General features: G+C 36.7%; 1 protein-coding gene across 3 annotated transcripts in view; it reads left to right on the forward strand.

The window, feature by feature from the left end:
- Positions 1-24,293, forward strand: part of MSH3 (mutS homolog 3) — a 182,690-nt gene that overhangs the window by 83,952 nt on the left and 74,445 nt on the right. For all 3 annotated transcript variants that reach the window (XM_005904548.2, XM_070373062.1, XM_070373063.1), the window contains exons 14-17: positions 7,653-7,840; positions 8,728-8,896; positions 17,542-17,606; positions 20,504-20,620. In XM_005904548.2, the coding sequence (XP_005904610.2) occupies positions 7,653-7,840; positions 8,728-8,896; positions 17,542-17,606; positions 20,504-20,620 (539 nt within the window). The remainder of the gene's footprint in view (positions 1-7,652; positions 7,841-8,727; positions 8,897-17,541; positions 17,607-20,503; positions 20,621-24,293) is intronic.

Consider the following 24,293-nt stretch of genomic DNA (forward strand, 5'->3'; position numbering starts at 1 on the left):
AAAATTGTTAATTTTCTTCAGCTTGAGGATCGAGTGAAGTTGCTCAGTTGCATCTGACTTTTTGTGATCCCATGGACTGTAGCCTACCAGGCTCCTCCATCCATGGAATTTTCCAGGCACGAGTACTGGAGTGGGTTGCCATTTCCTTCTCCAGGGGATCTTTGTGACCCAGGGATCAAATCCAGGCCTCCCTCATTGCAGGCAGATGCTTTACCCTCTGAGCCACCAGGGGATACCAGATATTAATAGGAAACATCACAGAGCTTTATTGTTATTTTATTTTGTAAAATCTTACAGATAACATAAGAGAATCCTTAGAGATTTTAATTGCACAAACTGAGGTTATTCCAATTTTTGCATTGTTTGCCCACTTCTGTTAACTACAGCAACACATAGAGGCTGTTCTAATACAGGATATTCTCCTGTTTCATCCTCAAAGTATGGACCATCATCAAAGTAGGAAGTTTACTTAGACTAGCTACTTGAAGAAGAGATGCCTTATTTCTTTTGACCTCACAACAACTTCTTATTTGACTTACCCAAAGGAAAAATCTGTTTGTAAAATATTTGTGGTATTATTAATATGCAGACAAGTTTGGATATTGAAGCTAAGTAAAACACATTATTTTGATTTTCATCACCTAAGCTTTCCAGTTTTGGAGAAGGCAATGGCACCCCACTCCAGTACTCTTGCCTGGAAAATCCCATATGGAAGGAGGAACCTGGTAGGCTCCAGTCCATGGGGTCGCTAAGAGTCGAGCATGACTGAGCGACTTCACTTTGACTTTTCACTTTCATGCATTGGAGAAGGAAATGGCAACCCATTTCAGTATTCTTGCCTGGAGAATCCCAGGGACAGAGGAGCCTAGTGGGCTGCCGTCTACAGGGTCGCACAGAGTCGGACACGACTGAAGTGACTTAGCAGCAGCAGCAAGGTTTCCAGTTTAAATCGTATAACAGTAACAAGTGAGAGTTGTTAGATAAATAATTTATCTTCAAAATATGCCTAAAATTAAAAAATTATCAGTTGGTGATATTTGTAATTGTTAATAAACTTTTTATAGTGTCTTACCTACTACAGAAGTCATTCACATATGTTAGACTCTGTTGTAAAAAAAAAACTTTGTGAGGTTGAGAAGGTTTATTACTTTCTTACTGGTGGGAAATTATGTATATTTCTGTCTTTATATAATGCTATGACAGCTTGCATTACCTTGGCTAAAATGATGCTAAGAGGAGGGTTAATAACTTGCTCATAAGTGACAGAATTCATATTTAAACCAGGGTCCTTGACTGGGTTTTAGTGGCTTACATTTTTGGACACTACCATTTTTGATGTAGCAGCAGTTTTGAATACTATTAAATCTTTTTTTCCTGGCTGTCCCTATGTAAGCAACTTTTATTTTTTGCCCAAATGTAAATCCTTGCCAATTTAATAATTTTTTTAGAATAGCTTTTATGTGCCCAAACTTTTAGTTCAGTTCAGTCACTCAGTTGTGTCTGACTCTTTGCGACCCCATGGACTGCAGCACGCCAGGCTTCCCTGTCCATCACCAACTCCCGGAGCTTACTGAAACTCTTGTCTATAGAGTTGGTGATGCCATCCAACCTTCTCATCCTCTGTGGTCCCCTTCTCCTCCTGCCTTCAATCTTTCCCAGCATCAGGATCTTTTCAAATGAGTCGGTTCTTCACATCAGGTGGCCAAAGTATTGGAGTTTCAGCTTCAGCATCAGTCCTTCCAATGAATGTTCAGGACTGATCTCCTTTAGGATGGACTGGTTGCATCTCTTTGCAGTCCAAGGGACTCTCAAGAGTCTTCTCCAGCACCACAGTTCAAAAGCACCAGTTCTTCAGTGCTCAGCTTTCTTTATAGTCCAACTCTCACATCCGATACATGACTACTGGAAAAACCTTAGTTGTCACCAATTTTCTATTAGTCTTTACCTTTTTAAGGCTTTTTCCTTTACAGTGTTTAACTGGAATAATAACTGCTGCCTCTGAAAATACTTGCAGTGTCCAGGAGGACTTACGTAACTGTTCCATATGCTTCAGCTAAATTTGAAAAGAAAGAAAAAGTCAAAATTGGGAAATACTGATCCCTAGGGAAAAAATGTAGGCCTTGGTTATGGGGTTGGCATCTATTGTTTCATTGCTTGATGCGCTGTGTTCGAGTTTTTTTTTCCCCCCCAAGACTTTTTAAAAATATTTATTTACTTATTTTTATTTTGGAATGTGCTGGGTGTTCGCTGCAGCATAGGCTTTTCTCTAGTTGCCGCAAGTAGGGGCTACTGTCTAGCTTCAGTGCTCGGGCTTCTCATTGTAGTGGCTTCTCGTTGCAGAGCAGGGTGCGTGGGCTTCCGTAGTTGTGGCTCCTGGGGTCTAGAGCACAGGCTCGATAATTGTGGTGCATGGGCTTAGCTACTCTGCAGCATGTGGGATCTTTTTGGATTAGGGATTGAACCTGTGTCTCTTGCATTGACAGGAGAACCCCTCACGACTGAGCCATCAGGGAAGCCCAAGATTATTTTTTTTGATGTGTACTATGTTTAAAGTCTTTACTAAATTTGTTACAATACTGTTTTTATTTTATCTTTTGGTTTTGTGGCCATGAGGCATGTGAGATCTTAGCTCCCCAACCAGAGATCCAGCCCATACCCCCCGCCTTGGAAGGTGAAATCTTAACCGCTGGACTGGCCAGGGAAGTTGCTGAGTTTCTGTTTTGTTGGCAAGAGTAGAGGCTGTTCCGGTAGTAGGAAGTATTATGGTTGCCATTTTTGAGGTTACAGAATGGATGACATACCATCTGTTATTTTGTTTTTGACCTTGACCCAGTGGCTGATAATCCATGCTTGTTACCCTTCATTAAGCAGCAGATCTCTAAACACATTGCCTTCACTACTAAAAAGGATTCACTGACAGATGTTAGAGATTTTTGTTTTTCTCAAAAGAAGATAGGAACAAAGCTGAAAAATTATCAATGGCTAATCAAAAGAGCTGAATCATAGTATCCGTGGCATTAAGATGGCATCATCATTTATTACTGTGGTGATTTCTATTACGCCTTCCTGCTTCTCTTTAAACTGTACTTTATTATTCGCATATTTGCATAAAGTTTGTGTACTTATAAAAGTTTAAAACTCTGGTAAATGTCAGAATCTAATTTTTTTAACTGAGGTATAATTGATATCCAACTTTATTTTAGTTTCAGGTATATAACATAAGGATTCAATATATATGATCACCACAATAAGTCTCTAGTTAGCATCCTTTACTATGTAAAGTTGCAAAGCTTTTTTGTCTCTTGATGAGAGAGAGCTCCTAAGATCTCCTCTTCAGCAACTTTCAAATATACACAATTCAGTATTAGTAACTGTGGTTGCCATGCCGTTACATCCCCAGGACTTATTCAGTTCACAACTGCAAGTTTGTACCTTTTGACCGTCTTCACCCATTTTGCCTACATAACCATGTTCCACAACCCCTAACATGTGCTCTGTATCTATTAATTCAGGTTTTTTGTTTGGCTTTTTAGATTCCACATCCAAGTGAGATGATACAGAATACAATCTAATTTCTTTTAAAAGTAACCAATATGCAGAACAGGAATGACTTTTTAGACTTTCAGCTTATACTGATGAAACTTGTGACTCACTCAGAAGTTGTTCCTTTATTGCTGTTTTAGTGTTTGTACAAGAATATGCCTAAGGATTGATTTGAAAAGGGAAGATTAGAAATGATTTGGTATAGACCAACTTTAGGAAGTCTGAATGCTTTAAACCACATTTTTATAGATTAGTTAGCTGGCTCTTGGAACATACCATAAAACACATGTCTATTCTTTATCATTAGATTACTCTAAATAAGCTTCTGCTATATGCACCAAATGGTGAGTGATATCCTGGGTACAGATTGTGCCAATTTTGTGAAATTCAGAAAATGTTAAGGAACACTGCTTGAATATTGTGGAAGTGGTAGGCTTAGGCCATCTGGCTGTGTGGAAAGTGCCGTGGAATAGGCACAAATAGGTATTTTTATGATGATAATAATAGAGGATACCAAGTGGGCCGACTCTGAAATAAACATTTCTTTTGATAGTAAGACTTCAAATTTAAATCTTAGAAAATAGTGCTAGTGATAGGAGTTCACATTAACTGTTCAATAACTATAATAACTTTTGTAAGAAAATGATACATAGCTGCTAAGGATGTAGCACTTAGTAAATGTTGAAAGGAGAGGGTTTCCAGACTTTGTAGGTTTTATAGTTAATTTCTTAGCTAGACTGCTAGAAGCCCAACTCCATGTTTTCAGTGTGGAGCTTAGGTTGGGGTTCTTCCAGTCCTGTGATGATCTGCCTCTGCACTTGCGCATGTATTCTCAAGCACTTCCATAGAGAAGCTTGCTGCCAGAAATGGGGTTGAACATGAGTGACTTCAAGAGCAACTGTTTTACCCTTATTCTCAGCTTTCTTGTGACTCTTGAGAGCAGCCTGCCCTGGGCACTTAGGACTTGGTTGCAAGCACTTCTGGCTTTCACCTTATTTCTCTTGCTCACTTAAATTTGATATCATATCTAAGCATGAACAATCAATTCCTTTTTTTTTTCTTTTTTGCTTATCAAATTGCAATAATTATGAGATTATTATTCAGAAATTCTATTGAAAATGTTTATTTTTGGCCCTTTACTTTTATTAGACTATACCATTAAGTGACTTGAGTTCAATTCTAGGCTATAAATTATTTCCAGGCTCCATATTTATACAAACAGTGCAGTTTCCTGTATGTATCTTTCCCAGTGAGCCATGGCCTTTCTGGAGATGAGGTGCTTTATGATACATTCTGAACTCACCATTTGTTCAGTTGAACCTAGTTTCTTTTTTTTTGTACAGTTTTCTTTATTTCTTATAAGTAATTATCTTTCTAAATATGTCTTAACATTCAGGCATTATATATATATACACACATATATACTATTTATGGTGTGTACTTACCATTAACTTAAACTTACATTGTCCTCTCATCTCAAGGTATTCATTTTCATCAAATATTCTGTTCATTTCATGTTCTTGAGCCTTCCTACCTGATCCAACCTGGACTTGTTGCCTGCTATACCTGTTGAATAGCTATCTTTTAAGATTCCCTTTATTTCCTTGAATTGAATCTTCTGTTTTCTGTACTTCATGACTTCCTCTTGGTTTATTCCTCCATTTTGGTGGGGTACATTCTCTGGAGGCATCCTGAGAAAGGGTATTAGGAGTAAGTTTTGAAATATTGATGTCTGGAAATGTCTTTGTTTTGCTCTCACATTTCATTGGTAGTTTGGTTGAGTGTAAAATTCTAGGTAGTAAATTATTTTCCTTTAGAATTTTGTGCTGTCTTTTTCAACAGCTTCTACTATTATTTTTAAACAGTCTGAAGTCGTACCGGTTCCCGATTCTTTGTGTGACATTTTTTTGTTGTGGTGGTGGTTTTTTCTCTCCTTCTAGAAATGGAAGATTGTGTCTTTTGTCTCCAGTGTTTTAAAATTTCATGATCATCAGCTGTGATTCGGTTGTGTTTTAATTCATTTGTATTGGAGCTTTTCAATCTGGCAACCAAGTTCTAGGAAATTTTTCTGAATTATTATTTAAAAATATTATTTTTTATTGAAGTATAGTTGATTTACAATGTTGTGTTAATTTCTGCTGTACAGAAAGGTGACTCAGTTGTTCAGGTGTCCACTACAGTCTTTGTAGGGTAGGAGAACGGTGGCCCTTTAGTGACATGAAGAGGAATAGGGGGTTGAGGGATTTAATTGCTGTGTATGTCACTTTCAGCCAATTGTTTTCTCCACTCCCAAATCCCCAGCTTCCACTTTCAAAGATAACTTGTGCCCCCAGTTCCTGAGTCTTAGGATTCTGGGTGTAACTAGAGCTGAGTCCTAGTTTTCCTCATGGCAAGCTTAAGATTCAGGCACCCAGAGTCTTCTGTGTCACATTACCGTTAGTCTGTTTACTTTGTAGCTTCTAAGAGATTATTGCTTTTGTTTTTTCTCCTAATTATTCTTGAAGTTTCATGTCTTTTAAAACAATCTTGGACTATAGCTTCAAGACAGAGTGAAATTAGATGCACTTGTTTAGCCCACTTTTTTAATCCAAAACTCCAGAAGTATAAATTATTCACATTCATGTTACAAAATTACAACAGTATCAGTTCAGTCAGTTCAGTCCCTCAGTGGTGTCTGACTCTTTGTGACCCCATGAATCGCAGCACGCCAGGCCTCCCTGTCCATCACCAACTCCCGAAGTTCACCCAAACTCATGTCCATCGAGTTGGTGATGCCATCCAGCCATCTCATCATCTGTCGTCCCCTTCTCCTCCTGCCCCCAATCCCTCTGAGCATCAGGATCTTTTCCAATGAGCAGGAGTATAAAATAAAGAGTAAAAAGTCTCCCTTTACCACCCTTTGGCATATCCACTATCCAGAGATAACTAGAGAAAGTTAAATTATACTCGAACTTCTGTAGAATAACATAATTTAAAGAATCACAAATGAAATTTTACTGTGTAAAACAGATATATGGTATATAGTGTAAAAATATACTATATACACTTATATGTTGAAATTATGAAGTTCTGTATTAATCTGTACATTAGTATTTACAGATGTGTTAGTTTTTTAACTGTCTTATAGTTGTACACTGAATGAATTTTTCCTAATATCTCAATTTCTGGGTATTTGTTTTTTATTCATCTTTTTAATATTATTACCAAAACTACTACTATAAATATTCAGATACAAACATTTTTTTTTACTACTTGTGAAAAATATTTTAAAATTCTCTAAAATGGAATTGTATAGTCAAAGAGTATTACACTTTGTATTATAAATATATGCCAAATTGCTTTTCAAGAGGGTAATGCCTCTGCTAATAGTATATAAAAGTATCATTTTTCATATTCAGTGTGACTTGGCTCTTATCACAGTTTTAAATCTTTGACATTCTGCCAAATGAAAAATGCTATCTTGTCATTTTAATCTGCTTGTCCTAATTATATGTGAGGTTAATTATGTGTTTATTGGACTTTTTTTTTCCTATGAGTTTATTCAGATCATTTAGCCACTATTCTTTGAATTATTCATCTTTTCCAATTTGTAAAATCTCATTATACTTGAAAGAATTTTGACCTTTATCTCTTAAATATTTTGCAGATTTTTCCCAGAATTATCCTTTTTATTTGTGACATTGTTTACTGTATTTTTGTTATGTGATCAGCATATTTTAAAATGAAAAAATACTGAACAAGTATTGGTTTTCCTATCCTTGCCTCAAATTTTCTTTATAGCTTTACCTTATAAAGTACTTAAACTATTGATTTAACATTTAGGACATATCAACAATGCTTTATTTCAATTAACTCATTTATGCAAAGGGAAGGCAATGGCAACCCACTCCAGTGTTCTTGCCTGGAGAATCCCAGGAATGGGGGAGCCTGGTGGGCTGCCGTCTGTGGGGTCGCACAGAGTCGGACACGACTGAAGCAACTTAGCAGCAGCAGCAGCATTTATGCAATAAATTAAAATGTTCTTTTATTCTAACTTTAAAAAGACCACAAACTGAATTTCATTTTCATGTATCTTATGCTATTTAGGTAAAAGATATTTCTCTTTTCAGTGTTCCACGCAAGAGTTCTTCCTGATTGTCAAAACCCTGTATCACTTGAAGTCAGAATTTCAAGCACTAATACCTGCTGTGAATTCCCATGTTGAGTCAGAGTTGCTCCAGACATTTATTTTAGAAATTCCTGGACTCCTCAGTCCAGTGGAGCATTACTTAAAGATACTCAATGAACAAGCTGCCAAGTAAGTAGCATTTCCTTTCTAGTAGTGAAAGTAATGTATTTACCATTTAATATGTGAATACTTAAGCTTCCCTTAGAGTTAATAGTAGAAGTTGCATATAAAACTAGAAATGTGATTGAATACTAAAGGCTCTGTATTACAGCTGGAAATAACCCTTAGTGTTTAGTCAGTTCTGTCAGACAGAACAAATATGGTATTTCTTCAGGTATCAGATGATGAAGTCCAGGCTGAGCAAGTAGTAGCAGTCTATTAATCCAAAAGTAGATGGCAGATGGCATCTTGTGCTTATCTGCTAGATAGCCAGAGATGGTCTGTTTTATATGTAGAAACTGTAGAAGTAAACTTATCCTTTAAGGGGTCGTCATTTTACATTTTATCCCACAAAGAACTTTATGTATAAGAAAACAGATTTGACAGTATTTTCATTTGTGTTTATTTTCTGAATATACAACAAATGTTGAATTCTATCTTTTGGTTTCATCATGACTATCATCAACTTCCAAAATGAAAGTGATGTTAGGGTAATTTCATATGTCTTCCAAGAAATTAAGAAACTTACCCATAAATATTTATGGAAGAGCTGGGATTAGAATCTTGTTCTCCTGACTTCCCACCCTTTGGTCTTTCATTATGTTTTTTTTTTTTTATATTTATTTATTTGGCCATGTCAGGTCTTAGTTATGCCATATGCAGGCTCTTTTAGTTGAAGCTTCTGGGGTCTAGTTCCCTGATCGGGGATCGACCACCGGACCCCCTGCATTGGGAGCGTGGAGTCTTAGCCAGAAGACACCAGGGAAGTCCCTTTTATTATGTTCTGAAAAATAATTGATAATTAGTATAAGTAATATGCTTAAAAGTATATATTTGCATTTTTTCATTTTTTTTAGGACTGGGGATAAAACTGAATTATTCAAAGACCTTTCTGACTTCCCTTTAATAAAAAAGAGGAAGGATGAAATTCAAGACGTTACCAAGAAGATCCAAACACATTTACAAGAAATACGAAAAATACTAAAAAATCCTTCTGCACAATATGTGACTGTATCAGGACAGGAGGTAATATTGAAATACTTTTCTTTTACATTAACTTTCCTCAATTGGAAAAGCTTTTTTAAAGTATAAATAAATATCTGATGATAGGCTGAAAGTTTTTTTTTTTTTTTTTTCAGATTTTCTGTTTTATTCTTTGAAATATATTGTAATACCTTATTTTGATAAAAACTTTCTTTTAATGGCAGTATTTTGTTTGCTTATTTAGTTTCTTGGTAAAATCATGGATCTTAATGTTACATGTATTTTAGTATTAGCTATTGAGATTATCTTATAGGAAACCTTGACTATAGTAAATAATAACTTTAAATAATTCATTTACTCTATAAGAGAGAAGTTAGTCTTTGACTCCCAGTCTGCAGATGATAAATGATACAAAGTGAACCATCTACACTAATTGGATCATACAGTAATTAAATGACAAGGCTTCTATTTGAAGGAGTATAGCTGCTAAAAAAAAAACAAAACCAGAAAAACAAAACTATAGCAAACACCTACATTTTGTGAATCTTCCATAAGATTATGGTGCTGTGTAGGAAGTGTTTTTTAGTATGTGTGTTTCTGTTTAAAGTTTGATATTAGTACCTGAATGAGAAACAGGAAGAAGTACACTTTTCAAATTGTGGCTATATCCATTGGTTCTTTTCTCAGTCTTGAGGTATTGCTACCTCTACATCTTATGTTTAATAAAATATAAAGGTTCAAACTGAAGCAATTTGAAAAATTCTTCTTGTTTAAATAGCAAATTGGGAAATTTGTGAGTAATTTCTATAGGATAACATTTTATTCAGAATTTTAAAAAATAGATATTTTTCCAATGGGGAAAAACTTAATTTCAGATCAGTTTTAAACATATTTGCATTGCTTTATTTAGCCAAAAGAGTGTTAATTTGTATAATTATTTGAAAGAAGACACTCTATAATAAATTATAATCTTTTATTAAAATGTTTATTAATATACTATTGATTAAGTCAGCCTGTCTTCTAAATGAAGTTAAGATATTATACACATTTCATAATGGATTCTGAGTAGAACTCTATGAAATCATAATGTGAATATTTATTTTCACTCCTCCCCTGAACCGGCAAATACCAAATCCTTAATTTTATCTCTTGGTTTCACTATATAATTCAGTTCAGTTAAGTTCAGTCACTCAGTTGTGTCCAACTCTGTGACCCCACGAACTGCAGCACTCCAGGCCTCCCTGTCCATCACCAACTCCCAGAGTTTACCCAAACTCATGTCTGTTGAGTTGGTGATGCCATCCAACCGTCTCATCCTCTATCATCCCCTTCTCCTCCTGCCCTCAGTCTTTCCCAGCATCAGGGTCTTTTCCAATGAGTCAGCTCTTCGCATGAGGTGGCCAAAGTATTGGAGTTTCAGCTTCAACATCAGTCCTTCCAATGAACACCCAGGACTGATCTCCTTTAGAATGGACTGGTTGGATCTCCTTGCAGTCCAAGGGACTCTCAAGAGCCTTCTCCAACACCATAGTTGAAAAGCATCAATTCTTCAGTACTCAGCTTTCTTTATAGTCCAACTGTAACATCCATACATGACCACTGGAAAAACCATAACCTTGACTAGATGACCTTTGTTGACAAAGTAATGTCTCTGCTTTTAATGTGCTGTCTAGGTTGGTCATAACTTTCCTTCCAAGGAGTAAATGTCTTTTAATTTCATGGCTGCAATCACCATCTGCAGTGATTTTGGAGCCTGAAAAAATAAAGTCTACCACAGTTTCCACTGTTTCCCCATCTATTTGCCATGAAGTGATGGGACCAGATGCCATGATCTTTGTTTTCTGAATGTTGAGCTTTAAGCCAACTTTTTCACTCTCCACTTTCACTTTCATCAAGAGGCTCTTTAGTTCTTCACTTTCTGCCAAAAGGGTGGTGTCATCTGCATATCTGAGGTTATCTTAATTCCAGCTTGTGCTTCTTCCAGCCCAGCGTTTCTCATGATGTACTCTGCATATAAGTTAAATAAGCAGGGTGACAATATACAGCCTTGATGTACTCCTTTTCCTATTTGGAACCAGTCTGTTGTTCCATGTCCACTTCTAACTGTTGCTTCCTGACCTGCATACAGGTTTCTCAAGAGACGGGTCAGGTGGTTTGGTATTCCCATCTCTTTCAGAGTCTACAGTTTATTATGATCCACACAGTCAAAGGCTTTGGCGTAGTCAATAAAGCAGAAATAGATGTTTTTCTGGAACTCTCTTGCTTTTTCCATTATCCAGCGGATGTTGAAAATTTGATCTCTGGTTCCTCTGCCTTTTCTAAAACCAACTTGAATATCTAGAAGTTCACGGTTCACATATTGCTGAAGCCTGGCTTGGAGAATTTTGAGCATTACTTTACTAGCGTGTGAGATGAGTGCAATTGTGTGGTAGTTTGAACATTCTTTGGCATTGCCTTTCTTTGGGACTGGAATGAAAACTGACCTTTTCCAGTCCTGTGGCCACTGCTGAGTTTTCCAAATTTGCTGGCATATTGAGTGCAGCACCTACACAGCATCATCTTTTAGGATTTGAAATAGCTCAACTGGAATTCCATCACCTCCACTAGCTTTGTTCATAGTGATGCTTCCTTAGCCCACTTGACTTCGCATTCCAGGATGTCTGGCTCTAGGTGAGTGATCACACCATCGTGATTATCTGTCGTGAAGATCTTTTTTGTACAGTTCTTCTGTGTATTCTTGCCATCTCTTCTTAATATCTTCTGCTTCTGTTAGGTCCCTACCATTTCTGTCCTTTATTGAGCCCATCTTTGCATGAAATGTTCCCTTGGTATCTCTAATTTTCTTGAAGAGATACCTGGTTTTTCCCATTCTGTTGTTTTCCTCTGTTTCTTTGCATTGATTGCTGAGGAAGTCTTTCTTATCTCTCCTTGCTATTCTTTGGAACTCTGCATTCAAATGGGTATATCTTTCCTTTTCTCCTTTGCTTTTCACTTCCTTTCTTTTCACAACTATTTGTAAGACCTCCTCAGGTAGCCATTTTGCTTTTTTGCATTTCTTTTTCTTGGGAATGGTCTTGATCCCTGTATCCTGTACAATGTCATGAACCTCTGTCCATAGTTCATCAGGCACTCTATCAGATCTAATCCCTTGAATCTGTTTGTTACTACCATTGTAAGGGATTTGATTTAGGTCATACTTGAATGGTCTAGTGGTTTTCCCTACTTTGTTCAATTTCAGTCTGAATTTTGCAATAAGGAGTTCATGATCTGAGCCACAGTCAGCTCCCAGTCTTGTGTTTGCTGACTGGATAGAGCTTCTCCATCTTTGGCTGCAAAGAATATAATCAGTCTGATTTCGGTACTTCATTCTGTACTCCAAGGCTAAATTTACCTGTTACTCCAGGTGTTTCTTGACTTCCTACTTTTGCATTCCTGTCCCTTATAATGAAAAGGACATCTTTTTTGAGTGTTAGTTCTAAAAGGTCTTGTAGGTCTTCATAGAACCATTCGACTTCAGCTTCTTCAGCATTACTGGTCAGGGCATAGACTTGGATTATTTGATATTGAATAATTTGGCGTGGAAACTAACAGAGATCATTCTGTCATTTTTGAGATTGCATCCAAGTACTGCATTTCGGACTCGTTTGTTGACTATGATGACTACTCCATTTCTTCAAAGGGATTCCTGCCCACAGTAGTAGATATAATGGTCATCTGAGTTAAATTCACCCATTCCAGTCCACCTTAGTTTGCTGATTCCTAGAATGCTGACATTCACTCTTGCCATCTCCTGTTTGACCACTTCCAATTTGCCTTGATTCATGGACCTGACATTCCAGGTTCCTATGCAATATTGCTCTTTACAGCATCGGAGTATATAATTATGATCTTGCAAAGTGACAAGTGACCTCAGCACCACTGTTTTGGTCTATTTGTTGGAAGTGAGATGATCAAAGTTGCTTAATATATTAATGAAAATGTGTAGTAGAAAAGTGGTTACCTGGTATTATAGTGGCGAAATCTTCCAGTTCTACCACTTACATGCTCTGTACCATGGAAGAGTCACCTCTGAAGTGAGACTACTACAAAGACCAAATGAGTTAAAAAGCATGAAAGTACTTTCTGATCATAAAGCACTTCGCAGTATTATTCACTTAATAATAGTAATATAGTTACCATTTGTTGTGCACTTGTTAAAGTTCGGAATGGTTTTAAGTGCTTTACTGAATCCTTGTAACAACACAAAAGGGTTTTTTCCAGTTTTTCAGGAAAGAAAACTCAGACTTGGCATAATATAGTGAGATAAGTTGCCCAAGTTAGAACCTTATTTCCAGCCCAGGTCTCCCTATTTCTGATCTTTATACCATGCTGTCATTTCACTCAGCTCACAAACAGTGTTAACACAAGGGTTTATCAACATCATAGATTTTATTTGATAAAATCCAGACATTTGAGAGCTTGTACTATTCAGATTGAAATAAAACGTAAGGTTTTGAAAGACAGCCCTAGATTCAGTTGGAGTTTTAAAGTTAAAATGGGGAAAACTTATCAAAAATTCGTAAGGGATAGTAGATTAGCATTGACAGTATAGCACTGACATTTAAGAAAAAGCACAGCATGGAGATCAAGTAATTGGATTACAAAGGATTATCAAGGAAGGTAAATTATCTAATTATTGTTAACTTTTACTAAATTAAGGTGATGAGGTTGAGACAGGAAATTTTTTAGTTTTTAACAAAAGGATAGATTCTTGTTTTTTTTTTAAACCTCTAAAATCTTGATAGTACTTCATTCGAATTGAATGTGTGCTCAGCTGTGTCTGACTCTTTGCAACCCCATGGACTGTAGCCTGTCAGGCTTCTCTATCCATGGAACTTTCCAGGTAAGAAAACTGCAGTGGGTTACCATTTCCTTCTCCATAGTACTTCATTATAGAATCACTTTTATAACATTTTTTGGGGAATTAGTGATGCTGTTCATTCAAACATCAAATAAATTCTAAGTAGCCAGCATTGTTATAATCAAATTCTGTTTAAATATTTGTACTAAAGGTATCAACAAAATTTAGAGATATTTAAAGGAGTAGAACAGACTTCATCAAATCACTTCTCACCTCTGAGAAGTGAAGGAGCTGGGAGGGAAAACTCTTGTATTATATATATGTGCTGCTTATTTTATACCCTTCTCTTCTAGCTGAAAGCTTATTTCCATACATATAACTTTTGTAATATATGTTAAAATACCTGTTATAATAGCCCTGTGTGGTACGTGAGTTTGCTAGTAAAAATAAACTGTCAAACCAGTGTTACTTTTTGCTCTATTCATTTTTTTCACTTTGTTCCCAGTTTTTATGTACTGATGAGAATACTAAGCCTTATTGCCTATGGTGAATTATTGTGTCTAACTCTGATAGTATTCCTGAAGAAGGGAATGGCAACCCACCCCAGTATTCTTGCCTGGAGAATCCCATGGACAGAGGAGCCTGGCAGGTTACAGTCCATGGGGTGGCAAAGAGTCTGACACAACTGAGTGACTGTCACACCTTCATCTGACAGTATTGTTTTAGAAAATAGTGAAAGAAAAAAAATCCTGGGAAGAAAATAATGAAAGTAGAAACTTACATAGCTTTACATAGTTCATTGTTTCTGTTATAGGGTCTCTCATCTTTTATGTATGGGGAGAATTATGTCTCAACATTGAATCAAATATGGAATAGGCATGGGGTGATACTTAGATTTGGGACAGTTTTGACTAGTAGTTTTCTTAAAGGAAAAGGGAATAAATATTATTGGAACATCCTTAGAAAAAAGTTACTAATTCACAGGATGCAGCATATCCAGATATCTGCTTAGCATGATTGAGACTTGAAAAGCAATCTGTTATATCTTACATCTAAATAAAAAAATATTTTTGAATTCTTAAGAAACAATGAGAAAGAGGGGAGAATAGGAATGGGTGAAGTGTGGCCTTGGAGAGAACAGAGAGCAGTTTCTGAAATGAGTGAATTTCAGCAAACTTAACAATGATTCCAGCCCATTGATTCCATGGGCTGTAGTTTGAGTAACAGTATCTGACATTTAACCAAGACAGAACTGGATCCCAGCAGAAGAATATGAGAGATTGTTAGAATGAATCTGGACAGATTTTTCACATCAACACCTAAGAAACAAAGTCACAAACCATAGAGCAAGGAAAGTTTCTATGAGAACTCTCTAAAATTTCTGACATACATGTTAATTTCCAGTTTTTGTTAGTTTCCTTTAGCAGTAAAGTCTCTAAACAAAAGGCTTGTCTGCTCATCCTTAGAATGTTCATTGAAAAGAAATAGAAAATTTCCTATCCCATAACTACTGTAGAACTGAGAAAAACTGCTCATTGGTGACAATGCTGAGGAGAAACACAAGAGGACACAGCACCAGCACCTGAGAAAGTGACCCCGGGAGTTTAACAAACAGGGGGTCCACGTGGCTTTCCTGATTCTCACCGTTTTCCATCCAGTATTGACTCTGTAAAGGGCTTGCTTGAGGAGCTGTGGTCCTTAGAGTAGACCCTGGATACTTTAAGATTGAACAGTTATGGTCTAAATCAGCAGTTCCCAACCTTTTTGGCACCAGGGACCCGTTTTGTTGAGACAGTTTTTCCATGAACCAGGTTAGTGGGCGGTGGGTGAGGGTTTCAGGATGATTCAGGTGCATTACAATTACTGTGCACTTTATTTCTGTTACTAATACGTCAGCTGTACCTCAGAGCATCAGGCATTAGACCCTGAAGGTTGAGGACCCCTGGTCTAAACTGTTCCCAGGGTGCTCCAAAGGAGTGTGACCGGTGGCAGTTAGTAATGTGTATAGGGCATGGGTCTGAATTCAGAGCCGTCATGCTGCATAGTTATGGTGCATAACTCAAGCACACTATTCCAGCTGGCTGCCCAGAGACCTCATTGAGGCAGTTTTAGCTTCTTTTCAAAATTTCCACTATCATTTAGGCAGTAATTTCTGTGGAGCTCTGTGTTATATGTATTATTCCCAAATGTTAGTGGTCTACTGTGGTCCCGAATTTTGCTGTTTGCCTTTGGCTTATCTCCTCCCACAATTATTGTATAAAAACACCAATATGTTTTCTCATAGAAGATTTCAAAATATTTAAGCAGAATATTTTTTAGCATAGTCTTCGAGAGATTTTATCTTTCTCATTAGTGATATTTATTTTGTCCCCTCCCCCCCCAGTTACTTTTTTTTAGCCAAAGGAGAGACTTTTTAAAATTCTTTTCTTTAACTGGATATGTCAGATTTGAAATTGTATTAATATCCTCTATACAGGAGGACTTCAGTAGTTGCAAAATCGTTGCTAAGGATAAAAATTCTTTTTTTTTTTTTTTTTTGAATTTACAATTAATTATATACTTAATGATCTCTGTGAGAGCTGTTTCGGAGGAAAACAAGTGAAAAAAACCATACTATCCTTGGTTCCTTCATTTAAGGAACTATACTGAACATGTACTGGCTGCTAGAAGTCCAGAATCAGACATAATGCTTGCCCTCAAGGCAGTGGTCTCCTGGGCAGGTTGAATGTGAGGTAGAGAAAGTGAATGTAGACAAGTTCTTTAAGGTTGGCTGAGGCCAGGAAGGCAAGAAAAGCAGTAGTGATGCTGATTCAGGATAGTGGAATTTTTTTTAAAGTGAGGAGAAAATAGATTTTACGTTAACCATTGATTCCAATTATAATGAATATAAAAGCTAAAGTGTTTCTATTAACAGAAAAGTAAACTCAAAAGCCAGACTGATACTATTAATAATATGCGTGTTATAAATACCTAAATGTTGTAAAACATATGTGACAAAGTTCCTGTAGTCATCTCAAAATTAATGGCAACTCTAGAATTTCTGGGTCCCATCCCATACAAAATAGGTGTATTTTTATTTAAATGAAACATTAAATTTCACTGTAATAATACAGAAATGTGAGCAGGAAAAGGAGATGATATATAATTTGTGTGAAAAATGGAAGGTGTGATAAAAATACTGATTTCATTTACTTCCTGGTTGATTTCAGAAAAGCTTGTAGAGTACAGTTGGATCTGTAATAGTTCATATAAGTGAAAACTTAAAGAAAATACTCATGTGAAGAAATCTCTTCCTTCCTTAATTACTGAGGGGTTAAGTGCTTTCTGTGATGATACTTTTAAAGGACTTAGGTTTCTTGGATAAAAGCTATTATAATAAATCCTCTTCTGTTCAGAATAAGGGATTAGCCATGTCTCAAACTGATATAATGTCTAATAATAAAATATTCTAAAATTTTATGTATTTAGAGGTTCAGTCTTATTACTGAGTCATAGAATTCTTAAGATAAATGCTGCTAATAAATGAAATGAATTAAAAAGGTCATTAAGGAAAAATCACCATTTGTAGTGTGAAAGTAACAGCGTTACAGGTATTAAATCACCAGGTTATATTTTTTATTACAACCTTTTTGCTTAGTACAAATGGTACTTTTTCCTAAGTGTTGAAACCCTAATTATTAATATTTGGTTGTACAGACATATATGAACTCTCCCAATAACAGTGCTAGATTTATTTTGAATGTTTAGAATGATATTTGCTAGACTATCACAGCACAGTTTTGTGGAAGATTTAAAAATATAATGGCTAATCTTTTAAATATCTAACCTTTATTTGTATTTATTTTAGTTTATGATTGAAGTAAAGAATTCTGCTGTATCTTGTATACCAACTGATTGGGTTAAGATTGGAAGGTAAGTTTAAAAATACATGTTTTTTTATTATTCATGTAGATTATAATAAATAAATTACCTTCATGCTTCTGGACTGTTAAAAGCACATCCTTGACATTAAAAGCAATTCTTGCCCTTCAGTTTCCTTGTGGAACTTTAAATTAGAGAAATAATTATCTTAAACTCTTTTAATCATTGATTTTTAAACATTTTGTCCAAAAGGTATCTTATTTGTATATATTTGTTTCCCTGTTTTGTGAATTATTATTTTATCCTTATACTTCAGAGTACACTTTAAACACAGGAAAAGAGAAAGTTGCAGAACCTTCAATTATAAGATTAATTTGGTCGCTTGAACTTCTTGATGAATGCTGTACCTGACATTCTTTTAAGAAGCTGACACTTCATTTTCTGCCTCACTGAGCTCTGCCTTTCTTTGTTCTTACTGCTTTCCATGGCAGTAGTTACACTAGTTCTTTACATGTTCTTTTTTAACATTGTGTCTTGGATTCATGAAAATAATTAATCGGAAACAAAATTAGAGAACCACAATGAGACCCTGCCTTGTCTTCTTGGTTAGGCATTAATCCTCAAGAGGTGACTCATTAAAGAAGTGGTTTTAGGGAAATTTATTTCCTCTTGTGAGTGGTACTGTTTCAGAAATATTTATTTACTACTGTTAGAATGTTTGTATCAACTTGAGATGAAAATGTTACATTTTCCTAAGATAGTAGAATAGGGACTAGTAGCTGGTGATGGTGTGAGGAATGCTATGTTAAGAGTGGAAGGAAATTTTGACATGATTTTGACATGATGTGTGAATGATTATTAATTTGTTATTTTAATAAAAAACCCTGTTATCCATGGCCACTATCAAAGGATCCTGAAAGCATAATCATGGGTTTCTTTAGCTCTAATACCATCCTTTATTTTTTTTACCAGAAGCTGTAATTGAGTTTCAGATATTGTTGATTATAGGGAATGTTTTCTTCTTCTGCAGGCATTCTTTCCTTTACCAATTCTTGTCCTATACTACAGCTAATGAATGGTAATACACTTTATGAAGAGAAATTACTAGAAATCGTGTTAATCTGTCTAGAACAACCACTGAAATGTCTCACTAAATGAGTTTTGTCAGAAGAAAAAGCTATGATTAATATGTTTGCATAGAAATCTAGATAACATACTTTAAAAGCAATAAGCAAGGCATAAATCAATACCAGCATCTTTTCAACATTTCAGTGATATAAATCAAATGAATAAATGTGGTTGGGAAGGTATTTTTTATCTGTTTAGCTACCATAGCCTTGACAGGAGTAAGTTAAAATATCACTAGTCAGATTTCGAATGCAAAAGGCTCATTTTCAGTAACTTGCCAAATTAAAGATAATTGTGACCATGTGTTAACAGGAGTGAGTGTGCAAACAGAGATCAGAGTACCCTCTGTCATCACCTACCTATCACTCAACCTTGACCTTTTCTTCTTAAAGTTTCCATCATAGTAATAGCATCAATAAGCAGTAATCACTACCACAGTGGAATGGCTCCTAACATTGAGTTCAGTTCAGGTCATTTGCTCAGTTGTGTCTGACTCTTTGTGACCTCATGAACTGCAGCTCGCCAGGCTTCCCTGTCCATCACCAACTGCCAGAAGTAGCTCAAACTCATGTCCATCAAGTTGGTGATGCCATCCAACCATCTCATCCTCTGTCATCCCCTTCTCCTCCTGCCTTCAATCTTTCCCAGCATCAGGGTCTTTTCTGATGAGTCAGTTCTTTGCATCAGGTGTCCAGAGTATTGGAGCTTCAGCATCAGTCTGTCCAATGAATATTCAGGATTGATTTCCTTTAGGAAATCATTGAGTACTAGTGACATAATTACTCTGCTGAGCACTATCTGATCCTCCCTACAGTACCCATGGGCTTCCCTGGTGACTCAAACGGTAAAGAATCTGCCTGCAGTGGAGGAGATCCATGTTCAATACCTGGGTCGGGAGGATGCTCTGGCTACCCACTCTAGTATTCTTGCCTGAAGAATTCTATGGACAGAGGAGCCTGGTGGGCTACAGTCCATGGAAAGATTGGACATGACTGTACAAGTAACATTTTCACTTTTCATGAGGTAGATACTGTTGTTATCCCCATTTGATAGGTGAGGCCATTTGATAGGTGAGGAAAGTTTTTAATTTAGACAAAATCAGTTTTATTGGCCCAGAGTCACATAGATAACGAGTAAGTGACAGAGTTGGAATCTTACTGCGGATTCTCTGACTGGGGACCCATAGCATCCACCATTGTGTTCTGTAGCTTCTTGATGAGGAAGCAGAGATTGTTTGCAAGCTCAGAAGAGGAGTAGATGATATTTCTTCCCATCCAGGGTCACTGTGAATCTGCAGTTGGATCGTGAACCCTTCTTTGACTGCCTCCTGAATTAATGCATTGCTGTTCATTGTAATGCTTTTTTTTAAATTGAAATACTTTAATCATACAGAAATGTATGAAATATAAAAAATGATATGACCTTCACCAATATATCTAACTCTCTGATTTGTTAGGACTTAACTTTGTTATATTTGCTTCTGATCTTTTTTTTTTTTTAACCAAACATTTTCATTTTGTATAATTTACAGAAAAAACCTCTTTAACAGAAATGCTAAACTTTGATTTTTGTCATATGGATATAACTTGAATTTTAAAAGCTTCATAACAAAGTACTCTGAACGTCAAATACTTTATTTAAAGATCTTTGGAATCAATAAAGTTTAGGATCATAATTAAAGAATGTTCTCTATTTACAGCTATTTACTTTCAAGGTTCATCAGAGAATAATAAATAACTACTTTAATTTTCTGAAGTGATGGCATTACTGACTTCTTAGTAACCTTGATTTCCTATTTTATGTTTTTTCTCTTCTTCTAGCACAAAAGCTGTGAGCCGCTTTCACTCTCCTTTTATTGTAGAAAATTACAGACATCTGAATCAGCTCCGGGAGCAGCTAGTCCTTGACTGCAGTGCTGAATGGCTTGCTTTTCTAGAGTGAGTTTACAATGAAAAATGTAATCTGACTTTTTGCTATGAGAAATAGACCGGAAAATCTTTCCACCAAAAAGAAAAGTAGAGATTACTGCTTGTGACCTGCCATAAAATAGTTGAGTACATGTGTTCTCTGATTTTATTTTTAATCTATTGAAATGTAAACTCATCTTAGTCTTTGGTAAGAGACCAAATATACTTTTTGTTACTGTACTAACATTTTGTTGCTAAGGATGTTTAGTAGTGTCACTTTGAAATTCCACCTTGGATTTTGTTTACTTTTCTTGTATAAAGCCTTAACATTTTCAGAGTTGGACAAGTTTGGGTTAGTTGTTTTATTGCATTGGCCAAAAAGTTTGTTGTTACAGGAAACAAAGTCTGTACAATGTTACAGGAAAACTCGAACGATCGTTTTGGCCAACCCACTATCTACGTTTAATTTTTTTTCTTATATTTTTGCATCCTTTACCTATTTCCCCCTACTTTGTATCTTGAAAAAATTCAAATCTATGGGAAAGTTGAAATGATGATTTCTGTACTCTTTCAGTTCAGTTCAGTCGCTCAGCCGTGTCTGACTCTTTGCGACCCCATGAATGACAGCACGCCAGGCCTCCCTGTCCATCACCAACGCCCGGAGTTCACTCAGACTCATGTCCATCGAGTTGGTGATGCCATCCAGCCATCTCATCCTCTGTTGTCCCCTTCTCCTCCTGCCCCCAATCCCTCCCAGCATCAGAGTCTTTTCCAATGAGTCAGTTCTTTGCATCAGGTGGCCAAAGTGTTGGAGTTTCAGCTTCAGCATCAGTCCTTCCAAAGAACACCCAGGACTGATCTCCTTTAGGATGGACTGGTTGGATCTCCTTGCAGTCCAAGGGACTCTCAGAGTCTTCTCCAACACCACAGTTCAAAAGCATCAATTCTTGGGCGCTCAGCTTTCTTTATTGTCCAACTCTCGCATCCATATATGACCACTGGAAAAACCATAGCCTTGACTAGACGGACCTTTGTTGGCAAAATAACGTCTCTGCTTTTTAACATGCTGTCTAGGTTGGTCATAGCTTTTCTTCCAAGGAGTAAGCGTCTTTTAATTTCATGGCTGCAATCACCATCTGCAGTGATTTTGGAGCCCCCCAAAATAAAGTCTGACACTGTTTCCACTGTTTCCCCATCTATTTCCCATGAAGTGATGGGACCAGATGCCATGATCTTCTTTTTCTGAATGTTGAGCTTTAAGCCAACTTTTTCACTCTCCTCTTCACTTTCATCAAGAGGCTTTTGAGTTCCTCTTCACTTTCTGCCATAAGGGTGGTGTCATCTGCATATCTGAGGTTATTGATATTTCTCCCAGCAGTCTTGATTCCAGCTTGTGCTTCTTCCAGCCCAGCATTTCTCATGATGTACTCTGCATATAAATTAAATAAGCAGGGTGACAATATACAGCTTTGACGTACTCCTTTTCCTATTTGGAACCAGTCTGTTGTTCCATGTCCAGTTCTAACTGTTGCTTCCTGACCTGCATACAGGTTTCTCAGGAGTCAGGTCAGGTGGTCTGTACTCTTTACCTAGGTTTATTTAAAGTGTTAAGATTTTGCTACATTTGTTTTATATCTCTCTCACACTTTTTTTTCTGAAACACTTTAAAGTTTTAGACATTATAACACTTTGCCCCTAAATACTTAAGCATACATCTTCTAAAAATAAGGACACTTTGCTATATAATTTTGCTACCACTGTTATACCTGAGAAACTATAACTGTTGTTGTTCAGTTACCCAGTCGTGTCTGATTCTTTGCAACCCATGGACTGCAGCTACTAAGTTAAATATTAAATTGTCTCAATTCCTCTTCTCCCCATATTTTTATTATTTTTATTTTTTATTGAAATTGATTAACAGTTGATTTACAGAGTTATGCCAAACTCTGCTGTATATACCACAGTAACCCAGTTACATACATATAGACATTCCTTTTTTATATTCTTTTCCATTGTGGTTTATCATAGGATATTGAATACATTTCCCTGTGCTATACACTAGGACCTTGTTGCTATATAATAGTTTGCATCTGCTAATCCTAAACTCCCAGTCCTTCCCTCCCTCAGCCCCCTCCTCCTTGGCAACCACAAGTCTTTTCTCCATGACTGTGATTTCCCCTCCTCCCATATTTAAAAAAACCTTTCACATGTTGCATTTGTCTATTATGTTTCATTAGTATATTTTAATCTAGAATAGCCCTCTACCTTTATATTATGAAATTTAGAGGGGAGGCATCCATGCCATTGTCTCAGAGAATCTCATTCTGGATTTATTAGCAGTCACATGTTCATCGTAATAGTTTTAAGTTGGTGGTGTTCTGATAAATGGTGAACGCCCAGCTCTCTGGAGAGCAGTAGTGTTCGATTTCTGTGGTGTCACTACCCCATCCAGGACTGATTACAGGGTCCTGCTGGCCTGGATTGAAAGGAGATGTGCACACAGTTGACTTTCATGAGTCCATAGAAGCCAGCTCCCGACCACCAGTCACCTAAGCACTTTGTTTATTAGCTCATTTTGTTTCACAAGAGCCCTAAGAGTGAAATATTATTATCATCCCCAATTTGCAAATGAATAAGGTGAGTGACAGAATTAAAGAATAAGTTGCTCACAATAAGACTGTAACCCAGATTCAACCCAGGGTGTCTGGTGGTAGGGCGTGTGCGCTATACTGTCAGGCTGTAGAGCCCGCCTATGGTGAATCAATCCATGGGCATCACTGGGAAATCTCTCAGTCTTGCTCTTTAAAAATTTAAACAGTATATTCAGTGTAGTCTTCAGGGAACTTTTTTCCATTTAAAGTAACAACTCTGACAAGTGAAAAAAGAGGAACAAAAAAGATAATATGTGACAGTTTTTAAAAGGTGGTAGGTTGGTAGGATCTCTTGTTGCCCAGAGCAGTTTTGAATTACAGGATCAGAAAGAGATTTCAGTACACTTACCCTGAATCTTTTGAGATTATCTTGACTCTGAGTCTTGAATCTGGGGATAGAAATTTGGTCTACTCACTTCCTTTTCCAACTTACTTTCAATTACCCTTGCTAAGGGTTTTCAGGGCTCTTGAGTTTTTGTTTTCCTGACTTTCCCCTTAGTGATATCACTGAGAACATGAAAAGTGGACTGATGTTTTCCCTTTCAAGCTTCAGGGACTGTATCTAGGGTCCTGGGATTCGGTGAGGTTGTTCATCTTCCCTGCCTGCATAGTGTATGTGATTTTATAGGTCTGGGTTATGTTCTTTCATGCTTCTAGCGTAGAGAAAGTTCAGATCTCCCAGGGTAAAGATTTTCGCACTATCCTGATTCTTTATTCCTTTTTTCCCCTTTATCTATTATCAAATTCCTGTTTGTCTTTTTTCTCTTTGAAACATCTCTTTGATTTGCCCCTTCCTCTCCTGTCCTCTTCTCACACCCCGCCATTCTCACTGTGTCAGCCCTCTGCCTGGGCCCTTCTACCCCATTAACCCAGGAGAATCCTGCTCTCATCATACTGTGGCTTGGCTGGAGTTGGGAGCTGCTGAGAGTAAGCTAACATTAAATAAAACATCACAGAAGAATATGATATGATATATTGCTAAGTAAAGAAAGGATGAAAAGTATTAAAAATGTGATGCCAGTTCTGTATGTGTAAATTCACATACATGCACA

This window comes from Bos mutus, chromosome 7 (genome assembly GCF_027580195.1).
Source record: "Bos mutus isolate GX-2022 chromosome 7, NWIPB_WYAK_1.1, whole genome shotgun sequence".
Classification (NCBI taxonomy): domain Eukaryota; kingdom Metazoa; phylum Chordata; class Mammalia; order Artiodactyla; family Bovidae; genus Bos; species Bos mutus.